The 26,032-nt window shown below is 41.0% G+C and overlaps 1 protein-coding gene across 9 annotated transcripts in view; it reads left to right on the top strand.

Annotated features, from left to right (window-relative positions):
* LOC141429709 (mediator of RNA polymerase II transcription subunit 12-like) overlaps positions 1-23,319 on the top strand; it is a 41,710-nt gene extending 18,391 nt beyond the window's left edge. For 5 of the 9 annotated variants that reach the window (XM_074090213.1, XM_074090204.1, XM_074090194.1 and 2 more), the window contains exons 23-50: positions 785-974; positions 1,527-1,618; positions 1,692-1,800; positions 3,631-3,851; positions 4,778-4,957; positions 5,320-5,460; positions 6,824-6,944; positions 7,859-7,897; positions 8,936-9,121; positions 9,321-9,408; positions 9,824-9,987; positions 10,719-10,842; positions 11,376-11,488; positions 11,902-12,055; positions 12,624-12,868; positions 13,260-13,455; positions 13,957-14,037; positions 14,413-14,552; positions 14,810-14,912; positions 15,083-15,184; positions 16,099-16,222; positions 16,489-16,545; positions 17,315-17,424; positions 17,513-17,610; positions 17,691-17,958; positions 18,052-18,348; positions 18,821-18,898; positions 20,843-23,319. In XM_074090213.1, coding sequence (XP_073946314.1) covers positions 785-974; positions 1,527-1,618; positions 1,692-1,800; positions 3,631-3,851; positions 4,778-4,957; positions 5,320-5,460; positions 6,824-6,944; positions 7,859-7,897; positions 8,936-9,121; positions 9,321-9,408; positions 9,824-9,987; positions 10,719-10,842; positions 11,376-11,488; positions 11,902-12,055; positions 12,624-12,868; positions 13,260-13,455; positions 13,957-14,037; positions 14,413-14,552; positions 14,810-14,912; positions 15,083-15,184; positions 16,099-16,222; positions 16,489-16,545; positions 17,315-17,424; positions 17,513-17,610; positions 17,691-17,958; positions 18,052-18,348; positions 18,821-18,898; positions 20,843-21,040 — 4,019 coding nt within the window. In that variant the 3' untranslated portion in view covers positions 21,041-23,319. The remainder of the gene's footprint in view (positions 1-784; positions 975-1,526; positions 1,619-1,691; positions 1,801-3,630; positions 3,852-4,777; positions 4,958-5,319; positions 5,461-6,823; positions 6,945-7,858; positions 7,898-8,935; positions 9,122-9,320; positions 9,409-9,823; positions 9,988-10,718; positions 10,843-11,375; positions 11,489-11,901; positions 12,056-12,623; positions 12,869-13,259; positions 13,456-13,956; positions 14,038-14,412; positions 14,553-14,809; positions 14,913-15,082; positions 15,185-16,098; positions 16,223-16,488; positions 16,546-17,314; positions 17,425-17,512; positions 17,611-17,690; positions 17,959-18,051; positions 18,349-18,820; positions 18,899-20,842) is intronic. The other 4 variants (XM_074090236.1, XM_074090228.1, XM_074090185.1 and 1 more) reach the window with 3 other exon arrangements.
* Positions 23,320-26,032: the final 2,713 nt, after the last annotated feature.

Genomic DNA, 26,032 nt, shown 5'->3' with positions numbered 1-26,032 from the left:
AGATACATACCTACTCGTATTAGATTATTTTGTACTAGCTGTTGCCCTCAACTCCGTCCGCGTAGATTTCTTTTTCTGCTGTCTCGCGGAAACTAAGAATTTTCCGGGATACAACTATTGGACTTTTTGGTTTAAATTAGTATTTTCTTTTAGATGTTTATTTTGTATATTTGTGGGCCTGTGAGTTAAATGGGTACTTAGTGTCTGTAGGTTGACGCAGTTGCAAGTTCCTTGAGTGAGGGTAGGTAGGTACCGGGGTGCCGACATTGGTTTAATTGCGTCTTTTCTTTTAGTTGTTTAAGTGTTGTTTCTCTTTTTTCTTTGTTTGTGTGCACCTCATGGTGCTCACTGGTATAAATTGTATATTTAAGTAACACAAAAAATGACTTAAATTCCGTATCAGTCTTATGCGGGGTCAATCAACTTTTTAGTGTATGTTATCCTGTCCCGTAACTCAAAGGACATCAGTGATATACTTTGTTAGAAAAATGTTTGCAATTTCGGCATTCTATTAGCATGCCTTAAAACTGTTACAACTCCTAACTTTTAGTAGATTTGTACGTTATAAAATCACTATTTTAATAAGTAACTCGGGAGACGTTACCATGGCAACAAGCTACACTAAAAAGTGGATTGACCGGGTGACACTATTAACCGGCCCGGATAATACCTACATGGAAATACAGACCCTGTTTTTCGTGTACATTGACCGATTGACCCGCACACAGAAGGGGGGCTCCACTTAAGTTTTTTACCTGTAGTGTACGCACGTTGTTTGTGTTAGTGTGCGTGGAGCAGACGTCGGCGGTGTTCGAGCAGCTGTGCCGGCTGGTGAAGTGCGTGGTGAACCCCGGCGACTGCGGCTCGGCGGAGCGGTGCGTGCTGGCGCAGCTGCACGACCTGTACAAGGCGGCGGCGCATCTCTGCCACGCGCCGCATGCCGACACCTTCGCCAACGCCTACCCCAAGATCAAGTCAGTACCACAGTTCGACTAGTTTATTACTGCTAACAATTATAAGATAATATCTTTTTTTTTCATATATTTAAACAATTGAAGAACATTTTTATAATTATTGCTAGGCATTTCACTTAATCTTTGTTACGTATTATATCTTGGTACTATACTAATGGCTACTTGCTGGAAACGCATAAATCTCGAATTAGTGTTAAGCTCAGTTTAGTAGTGTCAAAATGTATGGAAGTGTTAAGCTTAAGCCAGGTTTAACTACAAAATCTAGATTTATTTTTTCCTGCAAGACGGCCTAAAAATTTAACTTTAATAAACGCCTACTACAACAAGACTTAACTAGTCATTAACTAGAATAGAATGCCTAAACTAGGATACACGGGCAAAGAAATGGTGCTTAAATATTTAGAGAACTGCCAAATTTACATATTTGGCAGTTCTGTCAATATAATATGTTGAAAATACCTTTGATGTCGAACGATACCGCTATCAAACCTATACTGTAGATTTATTTTTATTGCGATTGCGCCGTGTTATTTATTTTATTCTTTGTTCTAGGCAAGCTCTCTACTCCCCGCTACAGCCGACCCCCTCGAACTATGTCTACAATCCGCAGTTCCTCAGCGAGTTCTTTGCGAATCCACGCAAGGGTACGCTATGAACCTTTTTCATACATCTATGCATTGGTTACTTACCATGTTTGAAAAAAAAAACAATTTGCAGGTAAATTAGAAATGGCGTGGGCGCGGCAGGTCGGAGAGTCAGCCGCGAACCGCTACAGTTTCGTGTGCTCGGCCATGCTGGCTGTGTGCCGTGAGGTGGACAACGACCGGTGAGGACAATTATTGGATCGGTTCATGCTGAAACAAGCTAAAAAACCGGCCAAGTGCGAGTCGGGCTCGCGCACCCACGGATCCGTACAGTCAGAAGCAAAAATGCTATATTATTATTCGCACTTCCAGATCAGCAGTGGGTCAAATTAATAATTAGACTTTCCAGAAGTTGAATTAAGCCAAAATAATTGGATTCGCTGTTGATCTAGGAGTGCGTATCTGTATACCACAAAAAAAAAACTGACTATCTGTTTAAGTTCATACAGTACACACAGCCGCTAACAGGAAAATCACAAAGATTACATTTTTTCTCTAAGACCGACTGACGCTTGATTATTTACAATAAAAAAAATACTTTTGCTCATCTGTAACCTTACCTTGACCTAGGTTGTAATTAGTCGTTGATTTGCAATATACTTACGTGTATGTATGTATTTAAACGTTATAGTGCTAAGACGATAACAGTACGTTTTTCGTATAGGGACCCCCATTGTTTTCGTTCTATTACCGCTCTATCGCCCTCCGCTAACTCGCGCAAATGCACGCCCGCAAAGCGTGTTTGGTTTATGCTGTCTAATAGAGCAGCGCTGCGTCAGGCGGGTGAGCTGCCTTATTAAATTAGGGGTTATTACTGCGTCGGAATCGGAGCGTACGCAGTACGCACCGTACGAAGCGGACGGATTTGTTGCTTTGTATAGATTTCTAAGGCGCAGAAATGCTAATCTAGTGCATGCAGTACCTTTAGACGCGGGCGTTCGCTTCGTGCTTCCGCGCGAGTTAGCGGAGGCCCTAAGTAAGGTGTCGGGTATCCGTTCATTTCGTAACCAACGTTTGGCAACCAGATTCATTTCGCAAACTCTAACAGCCTTATTCATAAAAAATCCTTAATTGAGGTTTGATCGGTCTGTTACTTAGCAGACTGATTAAACTTGTTAGACGGTTGTCAAGAAGTATGATTCATAAACGCTTGCTAGCAGTCTGCTAGTTGTTGAGCTGCTGATAGACGGATTAGACGCGTTATGTTGACCATCTTGACAAATCAAAGACAAAAAATGGCCTCATCGATAATTTTTTTTAAAAAATTGACAGCAGTGACAGCAAATTAGCAGGAATAAAAAGCGAGCTGTTTGTTTTCCCGCCATTTCCGATCCGCATGTTTATGTTTAAGTGCAAAAAGCCGTAATTATGTTAATCATCCTTTTTTTTTTTTTTTTTTTTTTCATATTTATTGTTAGTAAAGTAGTAAAGTAGCAGTAATAAGTACCTAATTTAAAAGATTTTTAAATACAAATACAGAAAATAATTTTTCCAGGTTTTTTTTTAATCTTTGCGTAACTTCACCCTTCACTAAAAATATCTTCGGTATGGTTTTTTGCTCTTGTCAAAGTCAGCTGTTCAAACTTGTGGCGGCCATTTTGTGACTTAGCAGGGAGATAAAGGAGGGTCTACGGTCCTTACGGTCCTCTAACTTTAGCAGAGCCTTGATCGACTGATTAGCGCTAACAGAAGTTTATGAATTACGTTTTTTAGCATCGGGCCTTCAAGGAGCCTTCAAGGAGGCTCTAACTTTTTATGAATAAGGCTGTAAAACTGTAAATATTTCAGGGTCATCGTGCAGCACCCTTTCATTAGGTTAGGTTAGTTTTATAAAAATCCTGAAATATTTACAGTTTCAGAAATATTAAACAGTTGCGAAATCAATCAGAGGCCGTATTGCCTAAACATTTCTGGCGCAATAAAATGACGACCGCGAGCGTCAGAAACGTTAGGCAATGCGGCCTCTGCTTGCCAAACGTTAGTTGCAAAACATTAGTGTCGATGTGGGGCAGCGTGAACGAGCTGGGAGTGCTGTGCGCGGAGATGACGGCGTGGTGCAGCGGGCTGGCGGCGGAGTGGCTGGGCGCGCTGGTGGCGCTGTGCGGCGCGCAGCACTACCCGGCGGCGCCGCACGCCGCGCCGCCGCCGCTCTACCCCGACCTGCTGCACCACCGCGACCTGCACGACGCCGCCGCGCACGACGCGCTCGCCGTCTTCACCTGCATCCTCGTCGGTCAGTCACTCACAATAACATACAACACGTACATACTATACGCTCTATGGACGTACAGATGCAGTCAATAATGTGTTGTCATCGTATTTTGTCGGAAATGTTCGTATTTATCTTGCTCTCTAAACTAGCTTACTGAAGTTTACTGAAGCTGATTGAGATAGTAAGATAAATACGACCTTATCCGACAAAATACGGTGGGTGCAAAATACCTGGGTGAACACTAAAAAGTTGGACCGAGAATCGTAGTTAATCATACAAAATTACTTACTGGAAAAAATTCCATTGTGACACTAACGTTAAACATAAAGGCAAGTATAGGTGGAAACGGACGTGCGAGTTGCATAGTAGCTCGCTTCCGAGTTATTTTAACCCTTAATAAGGTAGAGGCGATTTAGCGACGTCACAATTTCCATTGTAATTATTAAAAATACGACTAGCTTTAAAAATATTCTTTGTCAGGTATGCTCCAATAAATGGGGCCTTATAAAGGGTTAATGTTTTTATATTGACCTGAGGGCCTACTTCGAAGTTCGAAAATCGAGGTTCGTATCGTACCGTCCCTCTCGCTCTCGTATTAAATAGTACAAGTGTCAGAGGGACCGAACAACACGAACTTCGATTTTCGAATTTCGTAGTAGTACTGCTACTCGCTCATGTCAGCCGCTCGGACATCGCTCGCATGGTTCGGATGCGTTAGCTAGCTGTGTGATCACCCAAATGAGTATGTAGGTAATCTTCAAAGATTTATCTGTACTCATGAATGCGAGCCTGCCCGCTTTTCTCCTCGCTCTCTCGCAGTGATATAACTTGGACACGACTGTAGTGACTGTGTATAGGTAAGTGTTTGAGTACAAATTCGGCACGTTGTTTTCACGCTCATACTGTGCCTTACCGCCCATAGTCCTAACACAAATGTTGTCGTGCAGCGCGCCACTGTTTCTCTCTGGAGGACTTCGTGCGTCACGCGGCGCTGCCGTCGCTGGTGAAGGCGTGCGGGGGCGGCGCGGCCGGCAACCCCGCCAACGCGCCGTCGCCCGACACCGGCGCGCGGCTCACCTGCCATCTGCTACTGCGGCTGTTCAAGACCGTCGACACGCCGCAACCCGGTAACTACATCGCCATCTCTTTCTCAAGCTATACATTGAAAAGGGACGGCGCGCTATTCTGCGTGGTTAGCCCCATACTGCGTATGTAGCCTAACAGCTGGTGCACATTGGGCTTTTAAAGGAGCGCTTTGGAAACACGCGTTTCAAAATGTTTTCCAAGAATCATGACGTCCTAAATACCCGTTTACACTAGAAGCGTCGACATTGGTACGCTTAAATTCACTTTAACAATACACTAGTCAACTCTTAAAATGTTAACGTGGTGTAATCAAAATAATACTGATCATTTATTAAAATGCCGGACGTCCTGTTAAATACGGGGCGGCCGGCAACACTAGTCTAAAGGATTGTGTTGTCGCCAGGATTGTACAGCGTGTCGACGTCGCCGGGGCCGGGTGGCGGCGCGGCGGGCGTGCGGCTCTCCTGCGACCGGCACCTGCTCGCCGCCGCGCACAAGAACATCGGCGTGGGCCCCGTGTTAGCCACTCTCAAAGCCATACTCAGTAAGTATCCACGACGGGTAAACGGCGGGTCGTTTAGGGGTGTTCTGCAGTGTGCTGTGGATGGTTGTACGTTGTTTTACAGACATCATTTTAACAGAATTTCGTTTAACAGATGTTTTTTATCATATTATCGTTTCATAGAATAATCAATACGCAGAACACTTACTTTGAAGAAGTTTAAATCATTGATTTTTGTTACAAATATAAATTTTTGATTAGATATTTATATCAAAGAATAACAAATCAAATATTCATTATTCTCATATTATTTAGTTATTATAAAACTTATTGCCAAGAAAAACATGCAATTCATTTTCTGATGTGGTCGCAGTTTTAGCCTAACCTAACATACTTTTCTAGTAGTGAGTCGTTTCTGACGAGGTTACTGTTCTAGCCTAACCTAACCTAACCAACTTTTCTGGTAGCGCTTTCTAACCTATTCTAATATATTTTATCGAACAAATAATATTTGTAAAAAAATAATTCTACAATTTAATAAATTTGATAAATAATAAAGTGATCCCAATAAGATTAATTGAATAGTTTTTCTGTTAAATATGTTTCATTCAAGTCAATATTCGTTGAAACAATAATATTCAAAGTAAAAATACAAGGACCAAATATTATATGAAACATTTTCTGCGAAACGAAATTCTATGAAATTTCTGTCTGCGAAAGAAGGGAACACCCTAAACGACTGACTGACCACCGTCTGCCGCAGAGGTCAAGCTTCCTTACCCACACCAAGGCCTAGGCCGCGCTACGGCTACACCGCCGCGGTTTTTAACCGCGTGACTTTGCGACCAAGTAAACTAATGCAAGCGGCTGCACTGGCGGGTTTAAGTTTACTTCATTCACAAAGTCATGCGGTTCTCTCTCTGGGTAGAATGTATTTTAAGCGCTATAAGTTGCGACATGTCATCTAAGTTTGACTATTTGAGATACATCAAGTTACTAATACTATAATCAATGTCGAACCAGTGTCAAATCACGAATATCCAACCAGTAGTCAAAAGTTCGACGATTTGGTTGAATTAAGGTATAGTATTTTGGCGTAACATAAAATATGTAACTCGCACAAAATATTCCATTATTGATTCACCAAAGTTGAAGTTTCGAACTGACCAGCGATAATATTTTTGCTCTCTTTTGAATACTTAACCCATTCATTGCCGAGCGCCAGATTACGTTACTTTGCCGCGATGCCGACGCTTCTGTAGACAGACGCTCATCGGCGTCTGCGGTATTATATTATGGTCCACCAAGACGCCGATGGGCGTCAATGGCACTAAATGGGTTAACAATAATGACCACAAATATTGTGATGTATTTTTTTATAAGTAAATAATAAAAATTGTGTCAGTGGTGGGTGATTCGACTGCGCGCGAAAATGGCAAGGGCGGCGGCAAGAAGTCGTGCGAGCTGTCGCACATCCTCGGCACCAGCGACGCCGTGCCCACCGACGCGCAGCTCGACCTTATCTCGTGAGCATCCACCTTCTAATAGCCCTAAAAATTATCTTCGAATATTTGATTTTCAAGAACTCATTTTATTTTATGGTAATGTGCAATGCGGAAACAGCCAAAGCTTTGCTGGACGTTGGCGAAGACAACCATTTTACTATGTCAACAACGTAGGCGAATACATAGTAATGGCAAAAGTAACTAATGCAACATGGCTGTTTTCGCTTTACACTGTCCATTATGACTTTAGGCTGAGTAGGTAATGTGACCCCAAAGCTGATGAAATATTTGTAAAAATTGTGATCAGCGGGAATATTATAGTATTCAAGTTACGTGTATTCTTGACTATTATTCGTCGAATGCAGTTTACGAATACATAATTTGAACCCTCACTACCCTCATGCTTTTTAAGAAGGCATTCAGAAATATTTTAAATTGTATTTTTATCCATTTTTAGTTTTATGACGATCAGATCAAAGGAGCATCCCACGGTAACGTGCAGGAAATTCGTACAACAATTATAGCTTTTTATCTCTTATGATTATGCAACATTAAATTTTCGACTCGAAGGACTCGACTAGTCTGAGGAAAGTGCAATACGTAGTACATAGTTGCCGTTACTTGAAAGACAACAAAATAATGTTGTAATAACTCTACGTTTGTAAGTATGAATTCGGCGGTTTTAGTTAAGTGCATCTATAATTAATTAATCAAGAGATGGGGAATACATGACTAGCGAGCCAAGTGCTTTTAAAAGTAGTATTCCTGATTTGTCACTGCCCTCTTCGTAATCTGTTTCCCCATCACTGATTCAAATAAATAAACCAGTTTTCCGTGGAATGGCCCAAGTGATGAAAAGTTGATTTTCGGTAAAAATGTGATCTTAAAATTTGATTTAAATATTATATTGACAAGCAAATGTTTTTCATCCTTAGGATAGACTCAGAGATGAGTGGGGGCCATAGAACTCCTAGGTTTGTTTTTGATTTAATATTGAGTTTCACGGTTGCACCCTCACCGGGCCGCCCGGCGCGCGCCGCCGCCGACGGGGCCTTCACACCTCATGTTCGGCCCCTCCGCGCTTTGCACGTACTAGTGACATGTCATATTTTGGTCATGGCCAAAACTGCTTTTTTGAAACGAAACAGTTGCATTAACTGTATACGGTAAATCATAACAAGCAACTCACTCAGTACGTGTCAAAGTTTTATCCACCACATCACCCCGCTTTGCTTATATGTTTTGTTACCTACTCCAAGTCCACGACCTTGTATATGTGTGCGTCCAATCACGGGACCCTTACCGCCGCACAGTTGCTTCGTTCTGCTGTCCGTGGTTTAGCCAATCTGAGTAAATTGGTCTCTACTACTACTACTTCCCATTAACTAATACCCACATAGCACAGTCGTCGTTTATAATTAGTTGGAAACCCCCTTTGTGATTAACCTTGGTGGCATTCTGTCCTGCTGTCTTCCTAACAGTGTCAGTCGATGTCATATGCTCCCCGGCCTCTGTCAGTCCGTTCTCTGGCTAACACCATGAAATACAAAATAATAAAACCACTTGAACATTGCTTTATTGTTGAACTCCTGAGACGAATTATGTGTCGCCGCTGAATGTAACTTACTTGTGATAATATTGTCTGTTGTTCTACTAAGCAACGTCAAGTGTTCCTATTTTGTTCCTAGATGTCTGCATTAGGTATTTCTGACCAAAATTACAACTGTTTTCGATCATCCAAAGCGCTGTAGAACACATGCTACCGTAAATATTTACCAATATACTCGTATACACACAATAAAAAAGCAACTAAATTGATAACCTACTCCTTTTTTGAAGTCGTCTTAATGTAATTAATAACTGAAATGAGTCTACTGCGTTTTGCTCGATGACACTAAACGTGCTTTATATGTTCATAAACTAATCCGGTTCATATAACATCTATGGGAAAAATGCTAAAATGGGTGAAAAATAATGTTGTCGGTGAACTATAACACGTCTTACATCCTCAGGGGCAACGGTGGCGTCGGCTCCACATTGTTAGATTCTTCGCAATCTCTGTCATCGTTAGCGAGGCGGGTTCTCGCGGAGATATGTTCCGAGGAGTGGGTGCTGCAGAAGTGTCTGCAGAACCCCGACGAGCTCTACCAGCCCGACATGCTACTGGACTCGATGCTAACGCCAAAGCAGGCGCAAAGGTACAACTCGTAAACATAACCATGCTTTACCCTTCCCACCTAAATGAGTACATTTTTTGATTTTTTGCCTGTTTAATATCATGCACTATAATATTGGTTTGTTAATAATAGTGATACATGAGTTAAAATGTTACAGACCGGTTTTTAGCCTTCCTGAAATTCACCAGTGTCAAGTATCAAAATGCTTTTGTTTATACAGACTGCTGCACATGATCTGTTATCCGGACTCGGCCAGTCACACCCACCCTGATATCGATCAAAAGACAATGATCACGCGTTTATTAGAGGTAAAGTAATTTTATCCGGGTAAATTGTTAAATGAATGTCATTTATAAATATACTAGCCTTAACCAGCAGCTTTGCTCGCGTAATCCATTAGATCTGGCAGCCGTATCAAAATTCCGTGATATTACTAAATTCCCATGCAAATTACCAACATTACAACGTGGTCTTCATTTACGTTGTATGACGAACACCCGTGAAAATTTTCATGTTTCTAGACGTAATAACCCCCAGAGGGGTAAAACAGTTTCGTAAGTGGTAATATACCGGTGCCAATCAGACATTGTGAGTACAAACGCGATTTAAGAGGCGCACTGCACTTGTTTTAAGAAGTAAATGACAACTACCTACAATTTTCAGAGGTAAATTCCAAGGAAAGTTTAGGAACCAGTTTTATAGATGAACTGTAAATGTGCGCAGAACCTGGAGCAGTGGTCGCTCCGTATGTCGTGGCTGGACCTGCAGCTGATGTTCAAGCAGTTTGCGAGCGGCTCGTCGGAGCTGAGCGCGTGGCTCGACATGGTGGCGCGCGCCGTGGTCGACGTGTTCCAGCAGCCGGCGCCGCCGCCGCCCGACAAGGACAGGTCACCGCCCTAATCAGAGATCGCAATGACGGTTTTCCGACACGCGAAATATTAGTATCGTGAGCTCCGTTTGACATTTAACTAAACGAGTCAATCGCAAGCAAGACTGATACGTCAAACGGACCTCACGGTCACGATAATAACGCCATCTAGCGATATTTCGCCTGGCAAAAAACCCCATCATCGCGACAAAACATAACAAAAAATTCCAGCTCTACGAAGATCGCGAGTTTTATATTTCGCCGCTAAAATTGAAATGGCTGGCCATAACATAATCGGCCAATAAAATTTTACATTAAAAACATTAAGGGGCTGTTTCACCACCCATTGATAAATTCGAACAAAACAAACAGAGACGGCATGACAAATAAATTTGTCAAATAAATTCAATCAATTAATGGTGAAACAGAGGAGTAAACGTGATTTAAGCTGCATTTGGGTATTTTATTAAAAGTCTAAGGAGAATGTGTTAAAAAGAAAGCTGTACTTCCAGCGTACTGCGTAATACGTGAAAAACACTAAAAAAAAATCGACGTATTTAATTCTTGTTTTCTATTTATGCAGAATGCGTTTTTGATACTCCTAAGAATTCCAAACAACATACCAAAAATCAATTCAACTTCACATCACGTTTTGCTTTTTTAGGTTTTTATTTGTGTAAGGTTGGACTGACCTATTACGATAACACGATCAGAGCAAGTCGTTTGAACAAATGTTGTCTGTCGGAACAGGACGGGCACGGAGCGCGGCGTGGTCAGCACCAGCAAGTGGTCGGAGTCGGTGTGGCTGGTGGCGCCGCTCGTGGCCAAGCTGCCGCCGGCCGTGCAGGGCCGCGTGCTCAAGCAAGCTGGACAGGTGACGCAGACTCACTTCACACAGCTAATACTGGACTGGTCGCCGGTGACTAGCTCGCCGAACGGCTTGCTGCGACTTCTATTGACTTTATCTCATTTTATTTAGAGTCCTATTCTGATACGACTCTATTTCTACGGCCGGTAGGAGGTGTCAGATATTTTTGCACGCTCCGCTGTGGCAGATATTTATGCATGTGACTGTGAGAATCGCTGGCCGCTCGAGTGACTCAAGAACTTGCCGTGTAAGTGGCGACACTGAAGCTGCTCGATCGTTGCGGCCAGTACGCGGTGTCCACTCAACAGGATATCTTTGCGTACTGCTGTTAAGCACTGTATCTGTTCATATTAATCGTTCGAGCACTAAGCTCCTTTTGGCATACAGGGATGAACGCTCGCTGTAATATAACACTGTAAAACTATTACGATGTAGAATTCCCTCTCAAGGAAAATCTAGCTGCACCATTAGGAGCGTTAATTTAAAATATTAAGTTTATAAAAAGCAGTATCCGTACAGAGACTTATATGACTTGCTAGATATTGGAGAGTGGTTGGGGTGCGGGCTGCAACGGCGGCTGCGGCAACGGCGGCGGCAGCGGCGCCAGCTCGCACCGCGACTGCAAGAGCCATCAGAGTCCCAGCTACAAAGGGTGAAATAATATTTCAAAAATTATAATATACGAATACAAGCTTTTGCTGATTGTAAATTTTGTTGATTTTCATTTGTCTTTTTCATCCAATCTTCATTTCGGTCATTCATTTTTATGATCTCGACTTGCAAATTTTGTCTCAAACGTAGATACTATGATGAAGTTCAATATATTAGGTACCAACCCAGTCCAACCCGTTCCGCGAGAAAGAATGAAAAATGCAGCAACTTTTACATTTATAATATTACTAAGGGGCTGTTTCACCATCCATTGATTAGAGTTAACCGACGGTTAAATGTGATGCCGTCTCCGTCTATTCAAACAAAACAAATAGAGACGGCATCACACCTTAGCGCCAGTTAACACTAATCAATGGACGGTGAAACAGCCCCTTAGTCTTGTGTCATTTCCAGATCGGCAAGCAGCAACAGCGGCGGCAAGCGCGGCGTGAGCGGCGCGAGTTGCGCGGGCGCGTGCACCTGCGGCGGCGGCAGCGCCGTGCGCCTCGCCAACGAGCCGCTGCTCTCGCTCGTGCTCACCTGCCTGCGACACCAGGACGACCAGAAGGTACGCCACTGGGCCAGCGCACATTGCAGTGGCCGGTGGCCACGTCACGAGTATACTGAACAGTAATCCTGGCGATTGAAAATCACGAAAGTTTAAAACAAGTAATATGTTGTCATTATTAGTCTTGGGTGTTTAATTTAAGCCACAGTGTAACACAAGCTTTGCTTACTTTTGATCTAGGTGGCAAGTGTATTTATTATTATTTCATCACACTTGCTCGTAAACAGTGTCGAAACAAGGTAGGTAAATGAGTGTGATACTGCATGGCGTGCAGGAGCGCGGCGCGCGCACGTAGGGCACATGCTGCGAGGGGGGGGCTGCGCGGAGGCCAAGAGCGACAGCCTCAGCGGTATCGGCAATTTTTGAAAAAATATTAGTTTTTCTTTTACAAATATACAATTTTACTCACTCGCAAATGTGATGAAAAACATTGTATGTCGCACGGGCGGTACTAGAATTACGAACATCGACTCATTAAAGCCTTCAGTCTTCGTCTTCGGGCTTCTAATAGACTCGTTCGTAATTCCTTGTTTAACGCCCTTAAGACACAATGTACTATTGTATGCAGGAGGGTCTGCTGAGCTCGATCCACGCGCAGCTGCAGCACTACCTGACGCACGCGCGCGAGCACGAGCGCGCGGCGTGCGGCGACGCGTGGGCCGAGGAGGCGGCGCCGGACGCGCTGGCGCTGCGGTTCTCGCTCGCCGGCGGCATGTTCGACGCCGTGCGCCGCTCCTACCAGCTCACCACCGACTGGGCCGTGCTGCTGGCGCAGCTGCTTACGCACCAGCTGGTCGACGCGTACAACAACAGGTAACTGTCGCGTGGGTTAATCACAACTCAATTTTAATCTTCTTACTTATGTTTCTCAAGTAGCTTACTGAAGTTTACTGAAGCTACGAACTTTTCCGACAAAATACGAAGGTAAAACATTATTCATTACATCTGTACTCGGTTTCCATCTTTATTGATATGAATCATGAAAAATCATATGTACCAGTCAGCTCTCCAACTATTCCCAGTTCTTGAAAATTTCATGAGGTCTGGCTATCAATTTGACTATGTCGATAATTTGGACATTTAAATGGTAACACAATATTTTGAATAGTCACATACATACCCGCACTCACATGAACTTATCAAAAAGCTTTTCCACCTAACTAAAACATCGTTAGCAATCTAATAGTTTTGTTTGACCGCCCAGCAACCTGTTTACGACGCTGATCGACATGCTGGCGACGCTGATCCACGCGACGCTGGCGGAGGGCGCTGACGACAACAACCGCAAGCACTACCAGAACTTGATGAAGAAGCTCAAGAAAGAGATCGGCGACCGGCACGGGCCCGCTGCGCAGAGCGTGCGCCAGCTGCTGCCGCTCTCAAAGAACACCATCATCGAGGTAAGGCCTCTGTTACTAAGGGCCTGCTTCACCACCCATTGATAAATTATCTGTGACAGATAAATGTGATGCCGTCTCTGTTTATTCGCACAAAACAAACAGGAACGGCACTACATATATCTGTCTCATAAAAATCATCAATGACTGGTGAAACAGGTCTTAAGAGGGGTCATTATCAAATTTTGCGCAGTAGTGTTGTGTATCGAGCTACCACTCTGTTACCACGCGTTATTACAAATGTTACATAAATATTAAGCATCTTTTTTCGATTCCGATAGTCGATAATTATCTGTGGTATATAATATAGCTGAATGCAAATCATTCATTTCATTAAAATAACGGCAGAAAGTTAGTGTAAACGGAAACATCTTTTTTTTTTTAGGTTGGGACAAGTTTACCTGCAGAAAATTTGATAGTTACCCAGGGCTTCTTTCACAATTTAATGATGATTTCCTGATAATAGAAATAGAGTTGTCAGTCAGATAAAACTATTATTTACAGGTCATAGCATGCGAACCACTCGGACTCTTGGTGGACCAGAAGGGGAACAAGATAACTACATTTGACAGCGATAAGAAACAGGTACTGTAGTTGAAATAGTTTTTGTTGCTAGACAACATGACCTTATGACATGTTTAAAGATTTTGCACGGGATTTTTTAAATTTTACGGGATAAAATGTATCCTGTGTTCAACTGCAGGTCGTTATTTATATGGAAGCATTTATCCGAATTATTTCCTGTCATTTACAACTTGCACCAGTCTTTACGTATGAGAAATAGTTCTCCACCCCAAGGTAAACATTACATTTACTGTGTGGCGGAGACTGGTGTCTGGGGTAGGAGAACATTAATGTCAGGCTCCCATACTTCCCGACTCCAGATAAGTATAACTACAACAAATTACTTATTTAGTAGAATGTGAAACCTCTTCTTTTATTGGGGTCGTTTTTTGTCAGGGGCTGCGGCTGACAGAGAAGCAACGCGTGTCGGGCTGGGAGCTGGTGGAGGGCGCGCGCAACCCCGCGCCGCTCTCCTGGGCCTGGTTCAGTGCCACCAAGGTGGAGCGCAAGCCGCTTACCTACGAGAATGCGCACAGGTACGAGTACTGCCGCACTCCGCCCAACGGCACACCAAACAAACAAACGACACACCCTTTGATTTTGCAATGTTGTTTACTCTGTTTTCGATGCCCTCTCAGCTTTCAACGTAAATCTTATGGTGATATAAAATGACAGATGCCATTCGACGCCACACTTGTGGTTGCGCTTCCTATACTCGTAAGTGTAGTGAGCCGGGCGGTGCCGGTGGTTCCGACGGCAAGCGAGTCATCCTTACCGGCGCGCGTGTTCGCAGGTTGTTGAAGTACCACACGCACAGCCTCGTGAAGCCCCTCAGCTACTACCTGGAGCCGCTGCCGCTGCCGCCCGAGGACCTCGATACTAACGACACCAAACAGGTAATTGCGATCGTTATTTACTTTATTTTTTTCTTCCTCTTTTAACCCGTTATCCCTACCTCCTTGGTGTCGGGTCTCTTTGATTTCATTGTCTGTTTTGTTTTATTCTCTTTTTGTTTTGATCCTAGTTATTTTATTTTTTTGTGTCTCATAAATCTGTATGAATACAGGACAGTGGAAGCTTCGATTCAAGTCCAACTGGTTCTGGAAAAGGTCGCAAGTTACCTTGTAGTAAGAAAATTATTAATAAGAAACCAAAAGTTACAGCACCGGTAAGTTATAGTTCTAATACACGTAGAGCCAGTTTCATCTTAATCTGCTTATTGACAGAGGTTGCTTGCGAAACCGGGTCTTGAGTGTAAGAACTCAAGGAGGTTATTTTGTTAAAGGATTCTCTTTCAAGTAGTGTGTTTAAACCTTGTGTTAATGCTTGCCTCTCAAGACTGGCGCCGCTCACAAGTAGCATTCAGGTGTACCATAGAGAACATGTGTTTAGTACAAGCCTTGTCTTGGGAGGATACAATTTTAACAAAAGTCAACCCGAAGCGGAAGCGGATTTTTTCTTAGAATCAGTTTGAGCATGTGTATTTTGAATTATTACTATGGATCCATTAAGTGCAGTTGTGTCATTTTGAACAAATATAATATTGTACTTATAAACAATTAATAACTAGCGTTTTGTATCAATTAATAATTTCTTTGGTTTTCCTTGCACTTTTACTGATATATGAACATAATCCCCCTTATTCACAAATAGTTATAAACCTCCTATGGCTTGAATATGGTTTGTCGATACATACAATTATTCATTTTTTATGTTGTTGTTGCGTCGATACTATAGAATCGGTGTTCCCGCCGAAGTCGAGCACGAAACACATGTTTGTTTCTTCTTTACAAAGAGTAATCGCAGATTAAAGACAGATCATGTTTAGCTAAAATTGGTTTAACGAACCTCAATGAATAAGAGGGTATGTCTTGGTGTACACGACTATAGCGCACGATTGCATTCCCTTACCTCGTAAGGCAGCCGGTTTTTATCTCTAGTAGGTAGGTACTAAATTGATGGGGTATTGGTATTCCCCAAGTAGAGCTTTTTGTGAGCCGTTTGTGAAGTGATTGGCAGTAGTGGTTGAGGGCTTGGTAAGTCGATGTGTCTTTTTGCGACGTAACGGCGTGTTGTGCGTAGACCAGCGGGCAGGGCGCGGCGGCGGGCCCGGCGGGCCTGGTGCCGGCGCCGGCGCAGCCGCCCTTCCTGCAGCAGCCGCCGCAGTGGTTCCCGCAGCACGGACAGAACTACTACAACCCGCCAGGTACACAAGTTTTTAATCACTATACTCGTATATCACTATACTAATTGCTCTTCACATTGTATAAAGACAAATTCACAAACCAAAGTATATTTTCATTATTTGTGAAGTTTTACTGTTTGGGAAAACAGTCGCGTATTTAAATATTACAACTAGTTGTGATTCACGCATTTTCACGAAATTGTACGAGCTCAGTTTGAACCTTACGCACCCGTTAAAGAATTTGACAGCCAACAAAAGACTTTAGTTTATTTCCCTTATATTCGAAGATGACGTCGCAGCCACCAGTCTACCCGTGGCCGATGAAAATGTTGCATTACAACAAGGTATTTTACATATCGCGTAACCTATATACTTGCTAATAATATTCGCAAAATAAATAAGAATAACGTTGGCTTAGGGCTATTTTATTAATAAATCTCCTTGCCGTGTGACAACCATTGCCATGATCTACACGATTATTTACTAACTATGCTGTGGCAATGGCGTTGCCATCGCAATCACAAGTACCAGCGGTTGTTTGATTTCTTACAAACTTCAAAAATGACGGTTAGAGTAGGACAAGCGAATCGTAGCAGCTTGAAATGGAGGCAAGTAAAAAAAAAGGGATTGGCAACACACTTCACAGGTAAAAAAATCGGTCACAAATACGTAACAGGGAGCATACACAAGCACGCAAAGCTTCGTATTATGAAATGAAAATGAATGAAAAGAGACAGAATTGATTCTTCTAAAATTTTCTGAGCCATAGTCAAAATTTTACTCAAGAAATTCAATGCCTAAAAATGATTTATCACTATCACTTTCGTCGTCATTGATGGGGAATAGTTCAAATTTCTCTTTTATTATTTTGTGCTTCTGTTTGTTAGCATTTTCAATGTTGATCACGTATTCGAGCGAATTTGAATGACCTATCTGTATATGTTTTAATTTTGATTTAGATTGCTGCTTGCTGGACTGATTTTTAGAGTTGCCAGAACGATATTTGTTTTACATTGCTACTGCCAAAACTCGCTGGTCAAACAACCTCCGCTAGCCGCTTCGTTTAAAAAATAGACCTGCGAGAGAGAAATAACAGCGCAATCACTTGTTCAGGCGGCGCGAACCCCCGCGGCGTGGTCCCGCCGGCTAACACGCAGTCCAAGCAGGCGCTGAGCCACATGCTGCGTCAGCGCCTGCCTTACAACCAGATGACACAGATGCAGGTACAACAGTTAAACCAAACCACGTGATATATCATAACAGGTGCCATAGCTGATATCCTGATATTTACGTTTTAAATTTCCCATCCAGGGAGGGGGTTACCCCGGAGCGCCGCACACCCGTGCCCCGTTCCCTCGCCAGGGTATGAGGCAAATGCAACCCAATCAGATGGGACAAATCCAATCAAAGTAAGCTAACTGTCGAAATATTTAAGTCTTGGCTAAGAACGCCGCTGACAACATCTTTTATGTATACATTTATTTTACAGTCAAATGAATCCAATAGGCGCAATGGGTAGTATGGGTCCAATGAGCCAAATGGGTGGAGTCCAGATGGGTCCCGGGCAAATGAGCGCGGGTCAGATGGGCGGCGGTCAGATGGGTGGCGCGCAGATGGGCGGCGGGCAGATGGGAGGCGGGCAGATGGGTGGCATGGGCGGGCAGATGTTCGGCGGGCAGTATGGCGGCATGCAGCAGGGATATGCTGGCTACGGGCAGCAAATGATGCAGGGTACTCAGCAACAGATGATCAATCAGGTACCTACCAACCACCACAGTCTATTAGCCTACTTGAAGGATCACTTGATTCTTTTATTCAGAGTAAATACATAATACTATTTTTTTTAATAGGGCATAGGTCAGGGCGTAAATCAAATGAGTCAGCAGGTAAACCCGATGAATCAAGGAGTGGGTTCTATCGGCCAAAATGTTGGGCAGATAAACCAAGGAGTGGGACAGTCTGCTCAAATGGGTCAAGCGATGGGACAAATGGGCCAAGGCATGAGTCAAATGGGCCAGTCGATGACACAGATGGGACAAATGGGACAAGGCGGCGGTATGGGGCCCATGTCCAATCAAGCTGGCAGTATGGGACCACAGGGTGGCAACGGTATGGGTGGCTTCGCAGGGCAGCAAACATTCCAACAGGTAACTTCACTACATTTGCAGCTAATTAACAAACAAAGTAACTAACGGTGTGTCTGTTTCCCTGGAGAATGGGGCGGGTCTTAGTTTGAGACGCAACATGCGTCAACACCACAGCTCTGTCACACTTTCAGTGATTCACAAGAACAACTGGTGGAGTGGTGGAAGCAGCAAAATTTAAAAAAAAAATAGCAAAATACCTTTATAGGGAGGTACCTTTTCTTTGCAGCTGACCGTACAAGCTTTTCTACTGACTTTACTTTTTACTAACTGTATTTGCATCAAAGTATTATCTGTACTAAATTTCAAATAAAATAAATCTGTCTGTGATCACTAAAAATGAAAGAAATTCTACTTGCAAGATTGAACGTAAAGAAACCTTGCAAGTTATACATTTATAGATATATATTTTTAGAAGAAACTAGCTTTTATGAACATGGGGGATCCATCTTTTATACCGAGCTTCTTTCTACAGAATATGATGGGTGGCCGGTCCAGTCAAGAAGCGCAGTACATGACACAACGACAGAACGCTCGGCCGCAGTACATGCAGGTAATCATAATTAATTTTATTAGTGCTCCAAAATTAGTAATTACTTTATTTATTTAGCGCTCTGTTCTTTTTCGTGGTACAGTCACCAGCATTAATATCTGCCACAGCGGAGCGTGAAAAAATATCTGACACGTCCTTCCGGCCCTAGAAATAGAGTCGTATCAGATATTTATGCACCCTTGTTGTGTCAGATATTGGTGCTGGTGACTGTACCTCATGCGACATCCGTCCATGTATGTATTTACCGCCTACCGCTAGGCAGCGGTACTTGCGCTACTATGTTCTGGGCACGGAAGTATGACAGCCATTAAAATTATTGGCACATGAGGTATTCTAACTTGGCCACCGAAAATGACAACGAACCTGCAAATTCTTTAGTACTATTATACTCTATTGTTCTAACGTGATTCAAATGACACATGATAATTATGTAACTTTGTGAGCCGGTAACAATTTTTTTTATTTTTCCAACAGATATAATGCATGAAAAAATGAAATCACATTAAAACTGCTGATTGTTCGAATATTTGAACTCAAATTTGCGCTATCAAATTGTTAAGTTACTGCGTAGGCACTGTATTATATATTAACTTACTTTCTTTAATGAACGCCCTTACAATGTTGTTTCAATAGGCCGCAATTACTAGAGATGAGGGTTATCGGTAAAAATAAAAGCGATAAAATAAACGAACTTATTATTAATTTGCAAGATTGTTCTTCAGAGTCGGAAAGTGACACTCCAAGTGTTGAATAAATTATATTTTAAAATTCAAATAAGACTTTCAGTTCGATAGCGTACCTTACGTTTAAACCAACAAATAACGCTATTGCCACTTTTAGCACTAGTACATGCAAGTATCGATAGTTTGCGTAACAGTAGGAGGGACTCTAGTTCCGTCAGTTTGGCATCTGTCATTTGAACTATGTTAGAACAAATAGAATATAGTTATGTTCGACAACCATGGGTGTTGATGCTCACTTACTATCACGTTACCTGCTTGGTCGTTCAAAGATCGAAAAAATACTCCATTATGAGGGAGCGAACTTACTTGCTCATTGCTTCCTCCAGTCAATGTTCTACGCAGCGTGTTTCCTTAAAAATTGCGCTCTCCTGTTTAAATTTGGGGGCATTTGGCCCCGCGCTTCCAAGGGTGACGTGCTCGTTTGCCAATTATTTCATAAAAAAAAATTGATAAAGTTGAACCATTTACAAATGCAGAGGCAAACCCAAGAGGAGATGGCGGGACGACCTGAGCGCTCTTCAGCTTGATTGGCATGTGCATGCCCAGGATAGGGAAGATTGGCGGGGCAAAGGGGGGCCTTTGCCCGGCAGTGGGACATACTAATGCCTCCTCGCGAAATTCCTCGCCGAAGTACTCGGGAAAGTTGACTGAAGTACTGACCGAGTTGGACGAAGTGCCTCTTTGTACTATCGTATTTGCCTAATCTCATTCAATTTCGCGAGCAGTGTGGAGACAATATTAGGGCTAGGTACAGTCAGAGTAAAAAAAGGTTCGTCACCTTAAGATCTAAAATAATCTACTTTACCAATTGAGTATGACATACTGCATCAAACTGTCAACCTGCTAAACATAATCTTGTTTAAAGGTGACCATAGCAACCCTACCACTACACCTTGGCACTGACAAACACTGACAATTAAATAGAACATTATTTGATTCAAACTCTTAAACCCTGTTTATTAAAAAAGTTTGGTATTGATATGAAACTAGATATATGTTAGAGAAGTATACTATTTTGACCCTTATTATCATGTCAAGTAAGTATAATTTGATATGCCCTTGTCTACTTAGTGCTTTGGTTTCAAAACGTACTAAGAGTCTATGACTGTAAAAAGGAATCAATTTAATAACTGACGGAAGGTTTTCCTACTCCCACTGTACATAAAAAAACTGCAAGAAGTAAACATGTGCAATGTGTCAGGCGCCGAACGTGACGATGGGCGGCATGGGCGGACCGGCGCCGCCGTACCCGCGCGGCATGCAGCCGCAGCAGAGCGCGCAGTACCAGCAGCAGATGACGCAGCAGCAGCAGCGCATGCGGCAGCAGATGCTCGCCATGCAGCAGCAGGGCCCGCTCGTGCAGCACCTGCAGCGCCAGCAGTACCAGTCGCCCTACTGAGCCCCTCACTACTGCTTGCCCTAACAATAATCGTACCCATACACCTAGCCAGTTTACACTCGCCCGACTTACGCACAACTATACTGTTCGGATGTACTGCACAATGTATTTCTATGGGGAAAGGTCAGGTCTCAGTCGGAATACGACGGCACCCGAAGTTTCAATCAATTATTGGAATAAAAATGACGATTAAATTTAAACTTTATTATTTAGAGTCAAATGTCAAAACGGCTGTACATGGGTACTGAAACTAATTGAGAGACCGCTATACAAACATACTTTTCCGATAAAATACGATGGAAAACTTATAATGCACTACATCTGTAACTGTACTGTACTGTATTTGCTCAAGTATATTCTCCAACTCGTGTTACAATATACTTGTGCAAATCAAACTACTTACGCAAGTAAATCAAGTCTGGCTGCCGTAACAGGCCGCCTGGCACAGAAGTCTGCCGTGCCCGTTAAGCTTACATGTCGTCATACACCCTCGTGTCTCAAAAAGGGCATCATACTGAGGACCGCATACATGGCCCTGGGGTTAAAAAAAATAGTTAAACCTGGGTTAAAACGAACAGTACCTACCATACATTTTGTCGAAACCTAACCCAGTATTAACAACTAACATAAAGTTAAAGTCAATTGAAAATGCTTGAAAAACTTCAAGGGTTTTCAGTTGAACAGTTCAATCCTGCCAAAGTAAACTCTACTTAGTGCATTTGTAATTTCAAACAAATTTACATATTTTTTATTTGAAATACGAGCTTTTCCAAAGTAGTGCCGATATGTCCCTCTCTGGCCAGCACGCGTATATGGGATAAATGCTTTACGACCGCTATAAACGCAAGTGTACTCGGGCCCAGCTGTGCTCGTGTGTACGTTGTATAGCAAATGTAACTTCCAAACCAAACCCCCCTATTTAGTTTCGTTGTCACTGTTCCAATTGATAACCGTCGTGAGCAGCCTGGTCGTTACCTCATGCTCTAAATACGTCTCGCCATTGTTACACTCGAATTCTCCTGTATGTTCGTTCACAGGCAACTGTTTACAAGTATCTGAAATCATCCATTATCTCCAGAATAAAGTATCCGTGAAGAGTTTAATTGTCTTTATATTGGAATATCCAACTTTGTAACTAACAGAGCAGGAATAAAGCGGTGCACAAATTTTGTCATGTTATTCAATATCGTTAAAATATGTTTGTGTATATTTATGTAATTTTTTACCTTTTTTATTTTTGATAGTTCTTGTATTGTAAGTAAACGTTCGATGTTTTTTTAAATGATAAATAAATTATGAAAAATAGTTTATTAAATGATACTGATCGCTTGTCAAAATATGTGCACTGGTTTAAAAAAAAGCAAAGTAGATTTATTGTTTTAATAAACGAATTAGAAATGCAAGCAAAAAAAAATACAACAATTCTGATTACTTTCAACAAGATTTATTTATGCACCTCGTTTCTTCGTTTATTGTTTGGTTAAGCGTCGAACTTTGAAGGACCATTATCACATATTGTGCCAATGATATAATTCTTGAATTATTATGCGTTGTGTTGATTGCCATTGTGGACTAAAATTATCACAAAACCAACTGACCTATGAACTGCAGGCTGATAAACTTACGAATAATACAATTCTATCGTAGTTTTATTATGTCCTAATTTCTTCTAAAGAACTTCGTAATAAACTCATCCATCATGATTTCTTTAATCGAGGCTTACAGAAAAAAATTACGTACTGAGTTGACATGAATTTCTTTAGGCACTCTTGACATTACAGAATCATCACAGATCACGATCTTTTTTGTCCACTTCTGCGCTTAACTAAACTCGTGCAATAAAGATGCAGCTTTGTAATTGCAAGTTACGATCTATAACACACAATGATAGCTTCGCCTTTCTTCCGAACGGAACCATATTGGTGTGAATCTAGTATTACTTATGTTTTCACCTAGACAACCTGTAGTAATACTAGTTGCATATACTCGTAAACCTGTCCGGATATAACAATCATCAACTGCATGTAACTAATACTGCTACTTATTCGTAAGTAATGTTTTTGTTCTATCAATCTTGCTTTGCGTATCATCTGTAAAAGAAAGGTTCAGTCAATATGTTTATTGATGTAATTGTATACTGTCTCGTAAACATGTGTATTTTTATTAGTTAGGTATTAAGTTTTAAAGTGCATCCCTGCGTGTAATGTATTATTAATTCTATAAAATACAAAGTACCATGTAATGTATTAGTGTAATATTGTAATTTTGTTACTATTTTTTATGAAGCGTTTGAATAATTTCCAAGCAGTATTGCCACTGATTGGACCTCGATATTTTTAGTACATATTCTACTGCTGCACTAAGGGTCTTACTCAGAGATATCAATTAGTAATTATTTGTTTATTAGAGACTGTGTTAGAGACGATATATCGTACAAAATTGTAAATAATGAGGTCGGTATCTGTTATTTTCAATCATGTCATGTTTATAGCAGTAACTTAAATTTACTTATTAGTTTTGTAGTATTGGAGATAAATAAGATTTTCCTTGTCACTTAAATGTCAATTAAAATAATCGACATCTATGTAGAGTCAAGTGCAAGACTATCGACACGGCCAAAGTTACAATATTAGATTGTAAAACAAGAGCATAAAACGAGCCATTTTACCAGAGACGTTCATATAGACACATCGAGGTTAAAATGGGTTTAGTGCTCGAGTTTTACACTCTGCTTTTCACTTCGATGGCGAGGAAATGAAATAACAACAGTGGAAATAATTGTATTTTCGTATCGTATCGTGTCGTATTTTTTTTGTTCACGCATTACTATTATAATTTATTTTTTCATTTTATTGATCTATTTTGATTGCTTTGATTGATTTTTAGTTTTATACATATAAATTAAAAATTATTAAAAATAATATTGTAGAAACTTCTTTGTTTGTGGCTGTTTCCGACTGATTGCCTTAGTCTTAGACGAAGATTTTACTTTATGCACTAGAGCATAACAAGTAATTTTATGTCGCCTAGATCGAGCATAAACACGAACTTTACGAGCATGAGAAGTGAAAACATGAATACACGACCTTAATGTTAAGGGCATAAAGTCGTGTATTAAAATATTTTTGTAACTTAGGCCGTGTCGATACCTTTGCACTTGACAGAACCATGTCGATGATTAAAATAGATGACCATAATTATTCTGAAAATATTTGAAAATTATTTTTTCTTTTGAAGGCGGGCTACTATTTTAAGTAAACACTTTTTTAACCCAGATTACGAGTATGCAATGTAATTATTATTTATTAGGCTTCAACAAAGGCTAATAAGTTTCATTGACGCTTGAGTGACTTGGGAAATAACGTCTTTTCGAGTCTCGCACTTTTATGGAATTTTATTTTTCTATGACTGATAAAACAAATTTAACTAAGTGTGTCAGTACTTAAGTAAAATAACATTCCCTTGGTTTATTTAACGAGTACAGTTTCAACGGTCAAAATCGCATAGGTTTTTGTAAATTGCAACAAAAGAAAATATTTTTCTCATGTTATTAGTTATTTTAAAACATCAGTTTTCTCTACAACTTACTTACAAACTCGTGTAGTTTTGCAGGTTAAATGTAAATCAAGTTAGTATAACAAGCGAGGTATAATTAAGTATTTATTGCGTTTATTTTGCAAAATTTTAGATGTTTGATTATTGACTTATTTCATGATTATTTAAATTCAATCACTGAATCAACTTGACAGTTAAATCAAATCAATTAATTAGGTCTCATATAGTAATTCGGAATGCCTATTATAGTTTTTATGTTATGGAAATATCTATTTTTTTAAGACAACTGGTGAAATGTGTTTTACCATGGAAATTTCAATATGGTTTGTATTTATAATGCGAATATGGTAGATTATGTAAATATTGTTATAAGAAATATAATGAACGTGACGAAAATCAGCTGTTTAATTTGTCAATAAATTTATCAACTTTTCCCATTACAATTCGATTTCCTTGTAGTCATTTAAGGGATATTCTCATAGCCTTTCCGACACCTCTCATGTCACATCATACAAAAACCATTTTTTATGAAAAACTGCTCTAATTCGGATAATTTAATGTGATACAAAGCTGGAAAATAAAATTAATGGCCTAAAAATAATCAATATCTGTTGAAAAGTATGAAAGATAATAATGTAAGCAAAATAACTTTGCGCTCCATCTCTTTCTAGAAAAATTAAATTTAGTAAGTTTAGGGGCTGTTTCACCATCCATTGATTAGTGTTAACTGGCGGTTAGGTGTGATGCCGTATCTATTTGTTTTGTTCGAATAGACGGAGACGGCATCACATTTAACCGTCAGTTAACACTAATCAATGGATGGTGAAACAGCCCCTTAGACTTTTTACAGTCGAGGCATATGCCGACCATGTAATTTCTAAAATTCTTTCACAACTCAATGAGGGTTTTCACATAGGCAAAATATCGCTAGATGGCGTTAGTATCGTGCGGTCCGTTGATCGGGCGATACCAACCACGAGCAAACGTCAAACGGACCATGAAAGGACCTCACGATACTAACGCCATCTAGCGATATTTCGCCTCCGTGAAAACCGTAATTTCTCAAACAACAAAAATATAAATCGATAAATGATAAAATGCTTGCATATATATCCTTATTTCCTTAAATTCTATTATCGCCTCTTTGGTCCACTACTTATGCTGGATCTAGACGACCTAAAATAACTTTTATGCTCTAGTGCATAAAGTAAAATCTTCGTCTAAGACCAAGACAATCAGGTGCAAACAGCCACAAAAAAAAGGTAAATAAAAATAAATCAATAAAACTAAAAATATTATATGTACTTATATAGCAATGCATGAAAATAAAAAGGTACCTAGTAAATGAACGATTGTTTCTAGTGTTTCTATATAATTTCCTCGCAATTGTAGTGAAAAGCACAGTGTAAAACTCTAGCATTATACCTACTTTCCCCT

The sequence above is a fragment of the Choristoneura fumiferana genome, chromosome Z (assembly GCF_025370935.1).
Source record: "Choristoneura fumiferana chromosome Z, NRCan_CFum_1, whole genome shotgun sequence".
NCBI lineage: Eukaryota > Metazoa > Arthropoda > Insecta > Lepidoptera > Tortricidae > Choristoneura > Choristoneura fumiferana.
The sequence above is the reverse complement of the archived record's forward strand: the minus strand, read 5'-3'. Positions and strand labels throughout refer to the sequence as shown.